Here is a 14840-nt window from a genome sequence, read left to right as displayed (position 1 = left end):
GCAGCTCTAGAATAAAGTTAGTTTCCCGCTAAAGATCCAGCTAATTCTCTTCCGTCGCAGAGATCATTAGTTATTAGCTTAGTGGCCGCTAACACGACACTTTTTTAACGGAAAACTCTTACGTTCTCTCTACGCAAACTTTAAAAAACGTCAATTCGTGAGAACGCTGATCTTCTTATGTAATCAGCGATGTTTAAAAATGTATACGGGAGCCAATGCAGGGTTGACAGAACCGGGCTAATATGGTCATTCTGGTAAGAACTCGAGCGGCTGTGTTTTGAACTAGCTGGAGTTTGTTTATTAAGAGTGCAGGGCAACCCCTCAGTAGAGCGTTACAATAATCTAGCCTTGATATCATGAACACATTAACTAACTGTTCCACATTTATCAGTGATGATAAATCCTTCCTGATATAATCAAATAATAATTCCCAAATCATTCCCAATAATGTAATGTTAAGTTATTCCTAGAAAGTTTCTAATTATTATAATAGGGTAAGTTATAATCATGAAAACATTTCTCATTATTGTGACTTTCCTATTTATATTATTTAACTGTTGCCATACTTTGTCACACCGACATCATGAGTAAAACAGATGAATGTAATGAATGCAAATCAGCTTTCTATTTCTGACATCTGCTTGTTATTATTCATTTCGTCAATTAGTTGTTGCAGCCCTAGTTCATTTAAGTTGGTTTTTATTATTAAACAATTGAGGAGAAATTGTTTGTTGCTGTGGCTTCGACTGTGGCTTTGTTGCTGTTAGTTACATTTTCAGGCACTTTTAGTTTGTTTTCTCAGTTTGTCTTAGTTTTCCCGCCACTCATCTGTTGTCATCGTCATTCATTTGTTCTGCACAGGAGTTCTTGAAATATTTATCATGCATATTATAATTTTTGGCAGAACTACCAGAAAGCATCTGGAAGGAGAGGACAGAGAGAACGACAGTGATCCAGAACCTGCCGAATGAAACACACTGAAGATACTGAAGAACCAAGAGGTTGGTGTTCATTCATTCATTCATTCATTCATATTGCTGAAGAACATGCTTCTGCTCACCAGATTTACATTGTTTCATGACCAAACTAGTGACTTATAACACAAATCATCATTAAAATAGATTATAGTCGTGAACCGCAGTTGTGCACCAGATTTGATGGGATTTAAATGACTAATGAACTCATCAGTGATCTTGACTTTTGGATTCACTTTTCATTTTATATGTGTCTCTCATTTGAAATCTCACTTTATTTAATGTTTCTTTTAGACCTGATGGAAATGAACAAGAAAGGAAAAACAGAAGCATATAAATATGTCTCCAGATGAGTGACGGGAAAACCAATGTAAATCAAGTCTGAAGATTCACTCTGGGAAGAAGCGGCTCAGGCTTTCGCTCTGAAATCACATCTTCTCATTCTGAAGAAAGAGCATTTAACTGTGAACTGTGATAAGGCCATAACAAGAGAGACATGAATCTGATATACACTTTTAACTCTATTTTCATGATAAAATCTAGTTTCTCTTCCACTTCTACTCTTCCATGTAAATGCAAGATATACTTTCATGTGTCTTTGAACCTGGACACTTTTCTTCTTTTGAGATGCTTTGGCTGTAATGAGAGATCGGTCTCTTTTACTTTTACTTAATGTTTGTATTTACGTAAAGTAATGCTTGATTAAACCATTTACTCATTTTTCCACTTTCCATGTTTTAATTTAAATTAAATTAGATTTCACCCACATCCACACATGACTGACACTGAATGAGATTGCTGTCTGTCTACGTTATTAACAGTTTCACCCTTGATATCCAGTATCATATACATCTCAAAGAGTTTGTTCTAGTCAGTTTGACGTTTCAGGCACATCATAAGGCTTCATGAAGTCAGATCAAATACTATGAACTTTAAACAACACACAGATTTTATTAAATAAACTAAAATTACTTTCTCTGTCTCACCACACAACTTTACACAATCAGCAGAAAAAGAGAACAGCTGGAATAAGGAAAGTCTGATCACCGTCGTGAAATTGGCATGGACGAACAAACTGAACAATTATTCCGGCAAACCGCTTTAATCCACTTCTTCCTTATACTCAATTCAGTCGGGAATCCATGAAAACTTAAGTAGGGTTGGCGTTGTTCGTTAGATTTACAAAGTGGAACAGAGGAGTGACATCTAGCCTTCGTTTTGGCCATTGTTGAACTGCGTCGGAAGTGGACGTGCACAAATTAAATTAAAAATATATGAAACAACGTTTTATTAGTGATTGCAGCTGGCTGGCAGCAGCATTAGTGCAAAAACATAACTCCTTAACATTTTAGTTTAACAATAAGTAATAACTTAACAATATTAACAATAACTTCAGAAGCCTGCGCAATGTTGTCACCTCAAAAAATTTACCTAAACTTTTAAGTACAAAAATTTAAACAAACAGCGGCAATCCAAACAAACCTTCAAAATGTAAAATACTTACTGCTTAAAAATTATCAAAACTTAAAAGTTGCCTGGCATCATTTTTGGATTAGCATCAAATGAGGTATAAAATACCTAATTTATACAATAATTGTATAAAATCTGAACATTTAGGGAAAAAACATTTAGTGGGGAATAAACAGTGTTGGGGAAGCTACTCTGAAACTGTAGTTTGACAAGCTACAAGCTACTCGTAAGTTAAAGTAGTTAAACTACAGTCAAGCTACTCTTTTGGAAAAGTAGTTTGCTACACTACAAGTTACTATCAAAAAGTAGCTAGCTACATTGAAACTACTTTTGCTTTTTTGAACAACGTATATTATTAATAACTGAATAAGTGTCTAAAGACAGAAGGGGACAACAATACTTTTTGAAATCATAATTTTATTGCATTGTTTCAAACACTAAATGTTTTACTTAAAACATCTAAAACATTTAGTGTTTAAAACAATGCAATAAAATTATGATCTCAAAAAGTATTGTTTTATTACACACAACAACCAAATATCTCAGAATGTTTGTCAAAAGTGCAAAATTGCAACAAAACAGTCTACAACATTGCAATAACAAAATATACATCCAACGTAAATTGCATGTAGAAAATTTTTTCAAAAAACTTGGACAAATAATGCCATGGGTAATTAACTTTAGTTGTTTCTCCATCCTCCAAATCTGCCGTCAAGTCTTGCTCCATCATCATGTGTGTGTGTCAACACACTTCTGTACGTCAGTTAACCGTTAGCCGCAAGATGCGTGATAAAACAACAGGTGGCGGTAATGGCAAAAAAAAAAAATGAGTTTGTAATCTAACAAGAAGAAGAATATAGCATCGCGCTAATTCGCGCAGGCTCGACAAACACAATGTAGCTTTTGCTCGAGCTACACCGCTACTTGCTGCAAAAAGTAGTTAGCTACTGGAAAAGCTACACTGTTTAAAAAGCAACTGAGCTACAGCCAAGCTACTGAAAAATGTAGTTAAGTTAGTAGCTTCGCTACTTGTAGTTAACTACTCCCCAACACTGGGAATAAATAAGAGACAATTGTAACACTAAATCTGGTCAAACTTTACACATTGCTCTTTGTGTTGTGCATTCATGAAAAAAAGGTAACAAAAATCAAAAGGATTAATTCTTATATAGCCTAGTCTACTATAAAATTGAGACATGTTTAAAATGTATAGCACAGCTGTTTAATGAGGCAGCAACATATGATTGATAGGACAGAACAAAGGCTATTAATCTATCATTGCGCAAAAGTATTATGATATGAAAGGCTCCAATACATCGCACAGCGCTTAAGGCGGGCATACACTGTGCGATGTCTGCGATTTCAGCAAGGTACCTACTCACACTGAACGAGTAAATCGCATGATTCAGGATTTATGTGCTCACACTGTACGGTCCGATCGTCGAGTTGCGACTTCACTGCTCACACTATACGTGTAATATCTGCGATAACCCCCTGGATTGCGCCTATTTACGTGTATGTATCCAGGGATATTGTCAAAACAAGCATCTGCTATCAGTATCAAGATGATTTAGTATTTTCAATTTATGCATTTAATTATTATTAGTATTATATTATCATTAAAAGGGTAGGCCTATAGGCTAATTTTACTATTAAATTGATCCGCTATTATAATTAATTTGACACGCAATATTTTCACAGCACATAACCAACGTGCTGTGAGGAATATTAATCTTACTCCTCATTAAAAATTGTCTAAAACATTTAGGTCGATTACAATGAATTATATGCATATAAAATAACTATTAACAGTCTATAATTTGTCAGAATATTGCCATTATTAATCATCAATGAAAATTAAAAATAGGTTTATTTCAAAAACATTGTTTGACAAAATAATAAAAGAGGTGTTGCATATCAGGTGGCTTGAAGACGGTGGGTAATATTATCCATTTTGCAACACGAACTGGAGGTAAGCAACAGTAATTTGTGGCTAAATTAGTTTGAACTACAGAACTTTAAGATCTGTTTTAATTTTATTTTTGCTGCAGATGAAATGGTTAAACTTCTGTTTTCGCGCAGGTGCAGTGAGGGAAAAAACACTGAGTTTAGGGCAATCGGTTCGTAGCTTTGCTTCAACTGTGCGATATAGTCACGAGGAGCGACCAAAATTTCTGACATGCCAGAAATTCATCCGACCATCCGATTGTCGATCGTGAGAGGTTAATCGCCTCTCGTTTCTCCCTGTACACTGCACGACAAACGACGCACGACAAAGCGGAAAATCGGTCCGACACGAAAAGAGTCACACGAGTCAGAATTCGGCTCAAAATCGGACGAAAATCGCACAGTGTATGCCCGCCTTTATGCACATCCCGAGCGCTGAATGATGCGCTTGAAGCAACACGGAGTCACAGCGCGCAGCGCGTCGAATCCGCACTGAGCAGTTCAAAGCACAAAGTAAAGACATTGATGCGTAGCGTAGTTTATAATATACAGTATCTAGCTATGCTATCGTTCTTTTAACAGTTTTACATTTCAGTTACTGTGCGCGTGATGAACAATAGTGCTCTGACTCAAGTGACAGACACCCGGCCGGTAGATGGTTAAAGCAATAAAGTCCAGCAGCATAAAGTTGTTTTATGTGACCTTTATCTACAGTTTTCACGCGTATTTGACAAAAATTGTGTTTTGTTGGAGATCTGACCTCTTATACTCAAACCACTTCCATACTATTGAAGTAGCTCTCTTTTTAGGAACTAAAATCTTGATCTGATCCAGAGGCTGACATGCTGCTGTGCGTGCGCTACGTAACGTAAATACGCCATACTTCACCATGCCACTATATCATCAATATCGCGATATGACACTTTTTTATTATGTAAAATTTTTTACCGGTATTATCGTGGACGGTATGATATGGCACAGCCCTAGGTGGCGGACAATGCACCTTAAAGTTGGTTTGCCAACCGCCATTTAAACAACAAAAGAAGAAGAAGATCAGTTGTTTGCATGGGCTATGGGCTTTGTTTGCCGGTTGAGACTTCACAGAAGGTAATCATTGTTGCTACTTTCCCTCATTCTGTATGTGTTGCCCATAAAGTTAAGTGTACCTAGTGTCATCCGTTGAGAGATCCTTGTTTGCCTTGTTTGTAGGCTGTTTCTCCTGTGTGCTCGTGTGTAGAGGTGGTAAGTCCCACCCATACGTAAAACTCCAAGTGGACCTCTAGGTTGAAAAAGCGTCAATTGTGAATGAGAGAAAATAATTATTTTCTGATCCCGTTTGAATTGTGCCATGAATGTGAACATACAGTACGTTGTCTGTGAATTTTTATTATATCATTTCTCATGTAACGAGTTTGACAGTATATTGTACTTGTATGATTCTTTGGCTAGCACTTGTGGATAATCTAAGGAATTAGATGGAGATGCCTGTGTGTTTTGTACTAGAGCCAGAACGATATATCGGCCGATATTAGGCATTTTCCAAAATATCGGTATCGGCAGTTATAATGGCCGATAAATTAATATTTAAAAAATACGTAAAATAAAAACGGACGAAACACGCTTCAATCATCTCTCCTTGGCCTGTTGTATTGAAAATGTATGTTTTACAATTTGCAGTATGATGTTATCTATTGCTAAATTATGGCTCATCATAGACTAGCTAACCACAAAGCTAGCTAACGCCACTATCATCAGTGGAAGACCGCTAATGTTAACATTAAAGAGCTTGGAAACCACAATGAACTTTTTCTGCCTAAATAAAGTAATGATTACTGTATTTATAACTAGAATATCTCTAGTTACAGTCCCTGCATTGTAAAATGTAAGTTATACTTGCGAGGAGTGAACATTTAGACATAGAGAAAAAAGTTTCAAACGTATCTTGTGCAGAAAAGTTAGCTTTTCTTTTACACGTGTGTGAAAACCAACAATATTTAATAATAATAAAAATATCGGCCGATATATCGGAATATCGGATTTTAAAACCCCAAAATATTTGTATCGGTATCGGCCTTCGAAATCCTTTATCGGTCGGGCTCTATTTTGTACCCAAATGTCACCATTCAAACAATGGTTTGTTTAGCGGGATCCGTGTGCTAGTGGTGGTGACGTGTATCAAACGCGTCGAAAGCAGCAAAGAGTTGTAGTCCACAAAGTGCTCTCACACAAAGTCTAACCATATGAAAATTCTACCCGCTAAATTGTAGTATTCTTTAAACGAAAAATTATATTAAAAATTCACAGACAACATATGTTCATGTTCATTGCAAAATTCAAACGGGATTAGAAAATAATTATTTTCTCTCATTTACTTGCATTGACGATTTTACTTGCGGGACTTATCAGCTCTAGAGGTAGGTCAGTATGACTTACTTCGTTTGAAGGTTGTGACTTGTTTTTAACATGTAACCCTTCTTCCTCTTGTCTTTTTTTTAAAGTTCGGTTTATTAATTTTATGTTTTGTGTGACACGTCTAGTACTGCTGCTGTCATCGGTTCGCATTTGGGCTGTTTAAACTCTAATGGTCAGTTTCCATTTTATACTCTTGACACATTTGTATTACATTTGTTACTTTACATTGTTAAAAAAAAATAAAGTTCAACAGATACTGCTAAATACTTTACATCAAGGCTATGAGTCACTTGAGACATTTTTAATCCATAGATAAATAATATTGTAATAATATTGTTTGTTGTGCTCTCTATATTTAAAAGTTTATTTTCAGTTTCTGCACATTTGAATGATCGAATTACTTTATTGTGATGAATGTATTTCATAAAATCAAACTTCATCAAGTTTTCTGATTGAGCAGTTTTATAGGCTTGTATCGTCTATCCTGACTCAAATAATGTGTTTCTAACAGCAAAAACTCAAGAATAAAGTGAGATGATCTGCTGATGATCCTGAATGTCTTGTTGAATGAGTGTTGATAGTCTGAGGATCATCAATATTAACAGATCTGCTGAAAACACTCTGTATTTCATGACAATAGTTCGTGTTTTCACCTCATTTATTATGCTGATGTCTTCACATCTCCTGTAAATTGACACTTAAAGCTCATTTCATTGGTGTCAGCAGACAGAGGGGATTTGGTGGCTACTATATGTACCTTTAATTCTCTGTCTATGATTTTAACTGTGTTTCCTACCATTATTTATATTTGGAAGAATTTAAATTATTTATATTAATATAAGATACTCACATCATCAGTGAAGCTCCTCCCACTACCTGTATTTTAATGAAGTAACATTAGTGTAATGAATAGTAATAAATTCAATTTAGCAATTAGCATCAGTTACTTAAATAGTAATTACTAACTATAGATAGAAAGACATAAATGCTTAGAGATGTAATTTACTATAAAAACAAACTCTGTAACTTCATATTTTTTAGCAGATCAGCTCCTCCCACCACAGTAAAATCATCAGTGAAGCCCCTCCCACAGCAATCACATCATCAGTCAAGCTCCTCCCACAGTAATTCAGCAATAAATGCTGTAAATTCCCATCAGTTACAAGTGAAGACGAGCATCAGGAAGAGCTGAAATCTGCAAAGACTGAGTTTATTAAAAAGGACAGTGAGAACATGAGTGATCCAGAACCCTGCAGAATGAAACACACTGAAGATCCTGAAGAACAAAGAGGTTGGTGTTTATTCTTCATTCATTCATGATGCTGGAGAACATTCATGTTAGAAACATTCAAGCCCTTCATCACTTTTAGATAAAGAGTTAAACTATCAAATGGTAGAGAATGTTCTGGGTTTTTCTTCAACAAATGTTCAGTAAAGGGAGTTTTGAGAATTGTTTTATGTTGATTGTCAACATCAGATCAAGCTAAATACTATTTTAACTGGAATTTTGCATTTATTTTATTTCTGGTTCCCGATTTGCAACCACGTTACCAGAATTTTAGTCATTTTCAACAGTTTACACTTCTTTTTTATAATCACTAAACACCAAGTTACTAATGAAGTTGTGTTTTTCAAATATCACACAAGTTATTCATAGTTATAGAGATTCCTCTTACAGTAACTTTGGTAACAGGGTTGATAAATACAGTCAATGCTACAGTTTGTGTAAAAACTGAGAGAATTACTTGAGAATATTTTCTTGTCTTCCCATCATGCAGTAGAAAGAGCCCAGACGACATCACTTCCTGGGTGTCGCAATTTTAAGAAATGCTCTGGTTTTAAACGGACGAAAATCATGTCAGGAGTAACAGGGTTGAGTTTAACATGTAGGACACAGAAAGGTGAAACACAGAGGTGTTTTGAGATGTTCTGACATGCTGTGACATTTGTGGGTTTTTTTAGTTGCTTACAAACATATTAACTGCACAGGTGAAATTACACTATATTTAGCACAAACAGGGATACCATAATATGTGAGCAACATGTATGTACATGTTTGTATTTTTGAGAGAATATTGTTTATGCATGGTTATTGAAAACACATACTAAATATGCGTCCACAGTACTTATGACTAAGGGATGTTGATGTTGGAGTTTTTGCTTCAAAATGACCTGAAAATCATCCACATAAAACTGTGAATTGTTATAAATTGTGAAACAGATTTTTTTTTTTTTGGAAAGACAATATGGGAATGGGAGTGAACGGCCCAACCCTTGTCATGAATAATTAGGCGATTGTCACCTGAGAAGACAAAGCCATGCATAATAATGAGCAATTCATTCAGGTGGAGGACAATATTGCGGTCTTTGATTTCGAAATTAGCTGATGATCAATAAAATGCAGCTCATTACTGTTGATGTGAACTCCATCAAATCTACATATAGCGCGTTGTTTGAAGATCAGATTTATATCCGTTTTGCGGAAAAATATTTATGTGACCAGGTGTAAATGGAATCGTTTTGATAAATCAGATCAGTAAAAAGATCATTACGTGTCCAGGTGCAAACGGCCCCATTATGAGCTGTCAGCATCTGTATCATTTAATTGCAAATCAGTCACATCTCTTTTGTTTTTATGAATGACGTCAGCGACTAGTCGACTCGACTTTGATGTCATAACAATTCGACTTCAAAAAATCTAAAGTCGTTCAACCCCTAGACACACTTGGTCTCTCTTGCGCGCAGACACCGGTCCAACAGGATGCGTCCTGTTGTTTCATGCTACGGTCAATGTAAGTTAGCGGGAGTGAGAAAATGGCGGAACGTTTAAAAAACGCCTGCAGCTTTCAGATCGAGTGAGCAAAAGAGAGAGAGTGAGTGTGTGTTTGTCCGAGCGTGAGTAAGGAAGAGAGAGAGTGTGTGCGTGCGATCATGAGTGAGCAAGTGTGTGTGTGTGCGCGATCGCGCTTACGAGAGTGGGCCAGCGTTCATCACGAAGCTACAAATTTGTTGTTTTTGCTAACATTCTTATACCGTTGCAACGAAGCTAAGTCCCATTGTCATTTAGCAGCTTAAATGTAGTTGTCATCATACAACCCTATAATCCAGAACTTAACAAGAATCAACAACGAAATGTTATTTCATTTTTACCTTGTGGACGTTTTGATACGGTGTGGCTGTGTGACAAGTCGCCCCTGTTCTCCGCCACCTTGACGTTATTGTTTTATTTTATTTTATTGTTTAATTTAATTTTTTCTCTCCCGACACCACCAGATGGCAGTGTAAGTGTCCACATTTGTGAAAAACATGTTCCAGTTACACAGAATTAAGTATTATGCCCCACACAAGCAAAAATGTGATGTTCACGAATGTGGACACCAGGTCGTAGGAGGTTAAAAAAAATTGCTGCAATATATCGCAACATGTATTGTATCGTGATATATCGCATCGTGACCCATGTATCGTGATACGTATGGTATCGGGATGGCCTTGCCCTACATTACCCAGCCCTACTGTTTATGGTCAGGGACAGCGGAGGGAAGGCTTTTAAAGATTTTACTTCATGAAAGTTGCGTAGATACATATTTTTCGGCTTTAATTTTTTTTGTGTGTGGTAATCGTTTTATAAAAGCAATAAGGTACTCGGGGCTAGTATTGTGAATAAGTGACGGCTGAAGGGGTCGACAACACCCTTCAGCCGTGACTTGTTCACACTCGTACCTTATTGCGTACCTATTACATCAGGGTTCACTTTCATGCCATTTGAATTGTATTTATCGATCACTGAATTATTTTGATAATAATACATCAAACTTGTATAGCACTTTTTTGGACAGGACACTCAAAGACGCTTCACATGGGAGATGAAACAAAAAAAATGGGTGGTTGTTCTAGGGAAATGCTAGTTTGAATAGGTGAGTTTTGAGTGCTGTTTTGAAATTTGGCAGTGAATCAGAGTTTCTAATGGATGTAGGGAGTGAGTTCCAGAGGGTGGGGGCGGCAATGGGAAAAGATCGATCCCCCAATGACCGGCGATTTGTGCGGGCGATCAGAGTAAGGCGGTTTGTGCCAAAAAAGCGCAGGTGACGGGTGGGTTGGTGCTGTACCAGGAGTTCAGTGAGGTAGGACTGGGCCAGGTTATGGAGGGATTTGTAGGTGAGGAGGAGGAGCTTATATTGAATACGATAGCGTACAGGTAGCCAGTGGAGCTGCCGAAGAACGGGAGTGATATGTTCCCGGGACCGGGTGAGCAGGCGGGCAGCTGAGTTCTGGATGTATTGTAATTTTTGTAATTGATTAGTAGGTAGTCCGTAGAGAAGCCTATTGCAGTAATCGAGTGTTGACGTTATGAAGGCGTGAATGAGGATTTCGGCTGTTGACAGGGTGAGGGAGGGGCGAAGACGGGCGATGTTGCGAAGGTGGAAAAAGGGTAGTTTAGTGACATGGTTGATGTGTGTTCGGTAAGAGAGGGTTGAGTCCATTGTGATACTGAGGTTTCGAACAGAGTGGGAGGGGGATACAATATGTCCGTCGATAAGAAGAGTGAAGTTCTGAATCGTTGAAAGGAGTGATTTTGGGCCAGTGATAAGGAGTTCTGTTTTATTGCTGTTTAGTTTGAGAAAGTTATTGTCCATCCAGGTCTTTAAGTCGGAAATGCAATCGGTGATGGTGGAGAGGATAGCCGGGGTGATGGATTTGGTGGATATGTAGAGTTGGGTATCTTCGGCGTAGCAATGAAAATGGAGTCCATGGTGACGGATGATCTGACCGAGCGGAAGCATGTGGATGGTGAATAGGAGGGGGCCAAGCACTGGAATGTACTGAGAATGATGTACTGAGAATTCAATTTAATATTTTTTTCTTTCCTGTCAGACCTGATGGAAGAGAGCGAGGCGAGTGAAGAACTGAGTGAAGTGGAGGAGGAACATCATGTCCAACCTGGAGGAAAACCCTTGAGTCGCTCAAAGACTAAACATACATTTTTAAAGAAAAGAAGAGCAGATAAATCTTTCACCTGCACTCAGTGTGGACAGAGTTTCTCTACCAAACAACATATGGATGTTCACATGATGATCCACACTGGAGAGAAACCATTCACATGTGATCAGTGCGGGAAGAGTTTCACAAACAAGCAAAATCTTACTCGTCACATGAGGATCCACACCGGAGAGAAGTTGTTCTCATGTGATCAGTGCGGGAAGAGTTTCAGTCAATCTTCTTCCCTTAATGTTCACATGATGATCCACACCGGAGAGAAGCCGCATGTATGCGATCAATGTGGGAAGAGTTTCATACAGTCCGTTCAGATTCAATTACACATGATGATCCACACTGGAGAGAAGCCGTTCTCATGTGATCAGTGCGGGAAGAGTTTCACAAACAAGCAAAATCTTACTCGTCACATGATGATCCACACCGGAGAGAAGCCGTTCTCATGTGATCAGTGCGGCAAAACGTTTCTTAGGGTATCAGAGCTGAAGACACACCTGACGGTTCATACGAAGGAGAAGCCGCATTCATGTTCTGTGTGTGGAAAGAGTTTTTCACGGCTGCAATATTTAAAACTACATCAGAAAATCCACACTGGTGTGAGAGAGTACATGTGCTTTGAGTGTGAGAAGACTTTTACTACAGCAAACTGTTTAAAACTGCACGAGAGAATTCACACTGGAGAAAAACCTTACAAGTGTTCACACTGCGACAAGAGATTCAGTCACTCATCACATCTGAAAACACATGAGATGATCCACACCGGAGAGAAGCCGCACACGTGTGATCAGTGTGGAAAGAGTTTCTCTTGTAAAGCTGAACTGAAGAGACACATGAGGATCCACACTGGAGAAAAACCTTACAAGTGTTCACACTGTGACAAGAGATTCAATCGGTCAGCAAATCTGAAAACACATGAGAGGATCCACACTGGAGAGAAACCACACACGTGTGATCAGTGCGGGAAGAGTTTCTCTATTAAAACTAACCTGAAGCGACACATGAAGGTCCATGTAGTGTATAAACCACAGAAACACAGTCTGAAATCACGCTAAGAAGATTTTCATGTGATGAGCAACAAAGTCTCTTCTGTGTAAGTTAGCCACATCACCCGTCACATCTCTCCTCACTCAGGACATTTTGTCGATTTATATTTTTAACTTGTTTTCAACCGACTGGAATCTGTTATTTGTCAATTCAGATGCAAAAAACAAAGTTGTTCTCTGACAGTAGGTGGCGCACATTTAAAAGCAGAAATACAGCACTATAGGGTTCTAGACTGCGGGTAAATGGAAATTCATTATAATCCATTATAAAGCTTGTAAGAGCAAGGATTGTTTTTATAAGTCAGTATTCGTCTTAAAGAAGAATGTCATATCCACCTAGGATGACTCGAGTTGTGAGTAAATCATGGACACTGACTTGGATGCCAGGAGAAACATTGTGCCTTGAACAAACAAGTTCATGATGTTTTAAGTTATAAGGCTCTTAAGTCCACAAATCACAAATATTCCCTATGGATTTAAGGTAATAATGCTAACTGTAACCATGGTATTGTGGCAGAAATAGATTGTTGAGTAAAATCCTATCACAAATCAAGGACTTATAAGTCCGTCACACTTTTCACTTTAAATCTCTAAATATGATCCAGTTGTAATGTTATTTTTTATATGATGACCAAAATCATGATTTGTTCATCCTTCAAAGACTGTCCCCATTAGTAAAACTAAAAGCGTCAAAGTGTAAGAAAAGTTATACTTGGCAAAACAACATATTTATTTAAAGGAGAACTCCGGTGCAAAATGAACCTTTGGTCTAATAAAACATCGGTACCTAGCCAACCGTTCTCTGAGATTTTTTTTCATGATAATCGAATGTAAAGAGTTTTATCTCTAAAAACTGTTTAGCGTATAATAATGCTAGTACTGGGGGCATTTACTAAGTAAAAAGAAATCGCTAGTTTATACCACCAACAAGGCTCAAAATAGCCCCACACTAACACAGTAACATAATGAGGGTCTATACATGCAAAACGAAGCATTGAGAACTTTGTAAGTGTACAGACCGTTTAATAAGAAGATACTTTATGAAGACAGTTCACTTCACGTATACAGACAGGAGCCATCTTAAAAAATAGTCTCGATAAGTCAAACCACGAACGCCGTTCATACAGTTCAGCTCACTCAGCACGTCGTTCGTGGTTTGACTTATCGAGACTATTTTCTAAGATACACGAAGTGAACTGTCTTTATAAAGTATCTTCTTATTAAATGGTCTGTACACTTACAAAGTTCCTATATATTGTTTCTTAACTATAATTAATACGTTATAAATAACTGTCCGAGCGTCAACAGAAATTTTGTTACCGTCCGTACACTAAGAAGCCCTATATTATTATCAATGCTATATTGTTACTTACATTAAATGAAATAAAACTGAATCTTGCTCACGTTTTCGCTGATTCCATAGTTACCGTTTTATTTGTATTTCTTATATTGTATTTTATATTACTTTTCCCTTAACTAAAACAAAAAACACAGCAAATGTCGAGTGTCTTTTAATTTCAAATGTGTCTCTCATTTGAAATCTCACTTGATTTAATGTTTCTTTTAGACCTGATGGACGTGAACGAGAAAAGAAAAACAGAAGCATAAAAAAACTCTGTAAATCAAGTCTGAAGGGAAACTTTACACACGTGATCAATGCGGGAAGAGTTTCACCTCTGCCTTCTCGTTCTGAAGAACACTTTTAAGAGAGACATGAATCTGATATTAATTATAACTCTTTCATTGTTTTAGTTATTAGTTAGTCATTAGTTTTCACTTGTATTATTTTTATGTAACGATTGATTAAACTCATTATAAGTCTATCAACAGCTAGTCCAATTTTATCGTCTGCTGATTCTTCTTGCTTCAGGAATAATTACATAATTTTCAGTTCTCAAAGCCAAGTACTACTTTCGCTTTCACAGCAAACACAGCAGGATAGTTATTTTTAATAACATAGAACATTTCTTTATATTAAACTACATACATTTGTACATAACTA

General features: G+C 37.2%; 2 protein-coding genes across 3 annotated transcripts in view; both read left to right on the top strand.

The window, feature by feature from the left end:
- LOC120475426 (uncharacterized) overlaps positions 1-14449 on the top strand; it is a 37724-nt gene extending 23275 nt beyond the window's left edge. The window contains exons 4-5 of one of the 2 annotated variants that reach the window (XM_089129074.1): positions 905-1001; positions 14406-14449. In XM_089129074.1, the coding sequence (XP_088985200.1) occupies positions 905-971 (67 nt within the window). In that variant the 3' untranslated portion in view covers positions 972-1001; positions 14406-14449. Of the gene's footprint in view, positions 1-904; positions 1002-1268; positions 1698-14405 lie in introns of those variants that run through there. The other variant, XM_089129072.1, reaches the window with a different exon arrangement.
- On the top strand, positions 7940-12847 carry LOC120475483 (uncharacterized). Its single transcript, XM_089129263.1, has 2 exons — positions 7940-8094; positions 11676-12847. Exons 1-2 carry the CDS (start codon positions 8037-8039, stop codon positions 12845-12847), a joined length of 1230 nt encoding a protein of 409 aa, XP_088985389.1. The 5' UTR covers positions 7940-8036.
- Positions 14450-14840: the final 391 nt, after the last annotated feature.

Source organism: Pimephales promelas, chromosome 3, assembly GCF_988280905.1.
Source record: "Pimephales promelas chromosome 3, fPimPro1.hap1.1, whole genome shotgun sequence".
Classification (NCBI taxonomy): Eukaryota; Metazoa; Chordata; class Actinopteri; order Cypriniformes; family Leuciscidae; genus Pimephales; species Pimephales promelas.
Note: the sequence above shows the minus strand (reverse complement) of the source record. Positions and strands in the feature narration are given on the sequence as shown.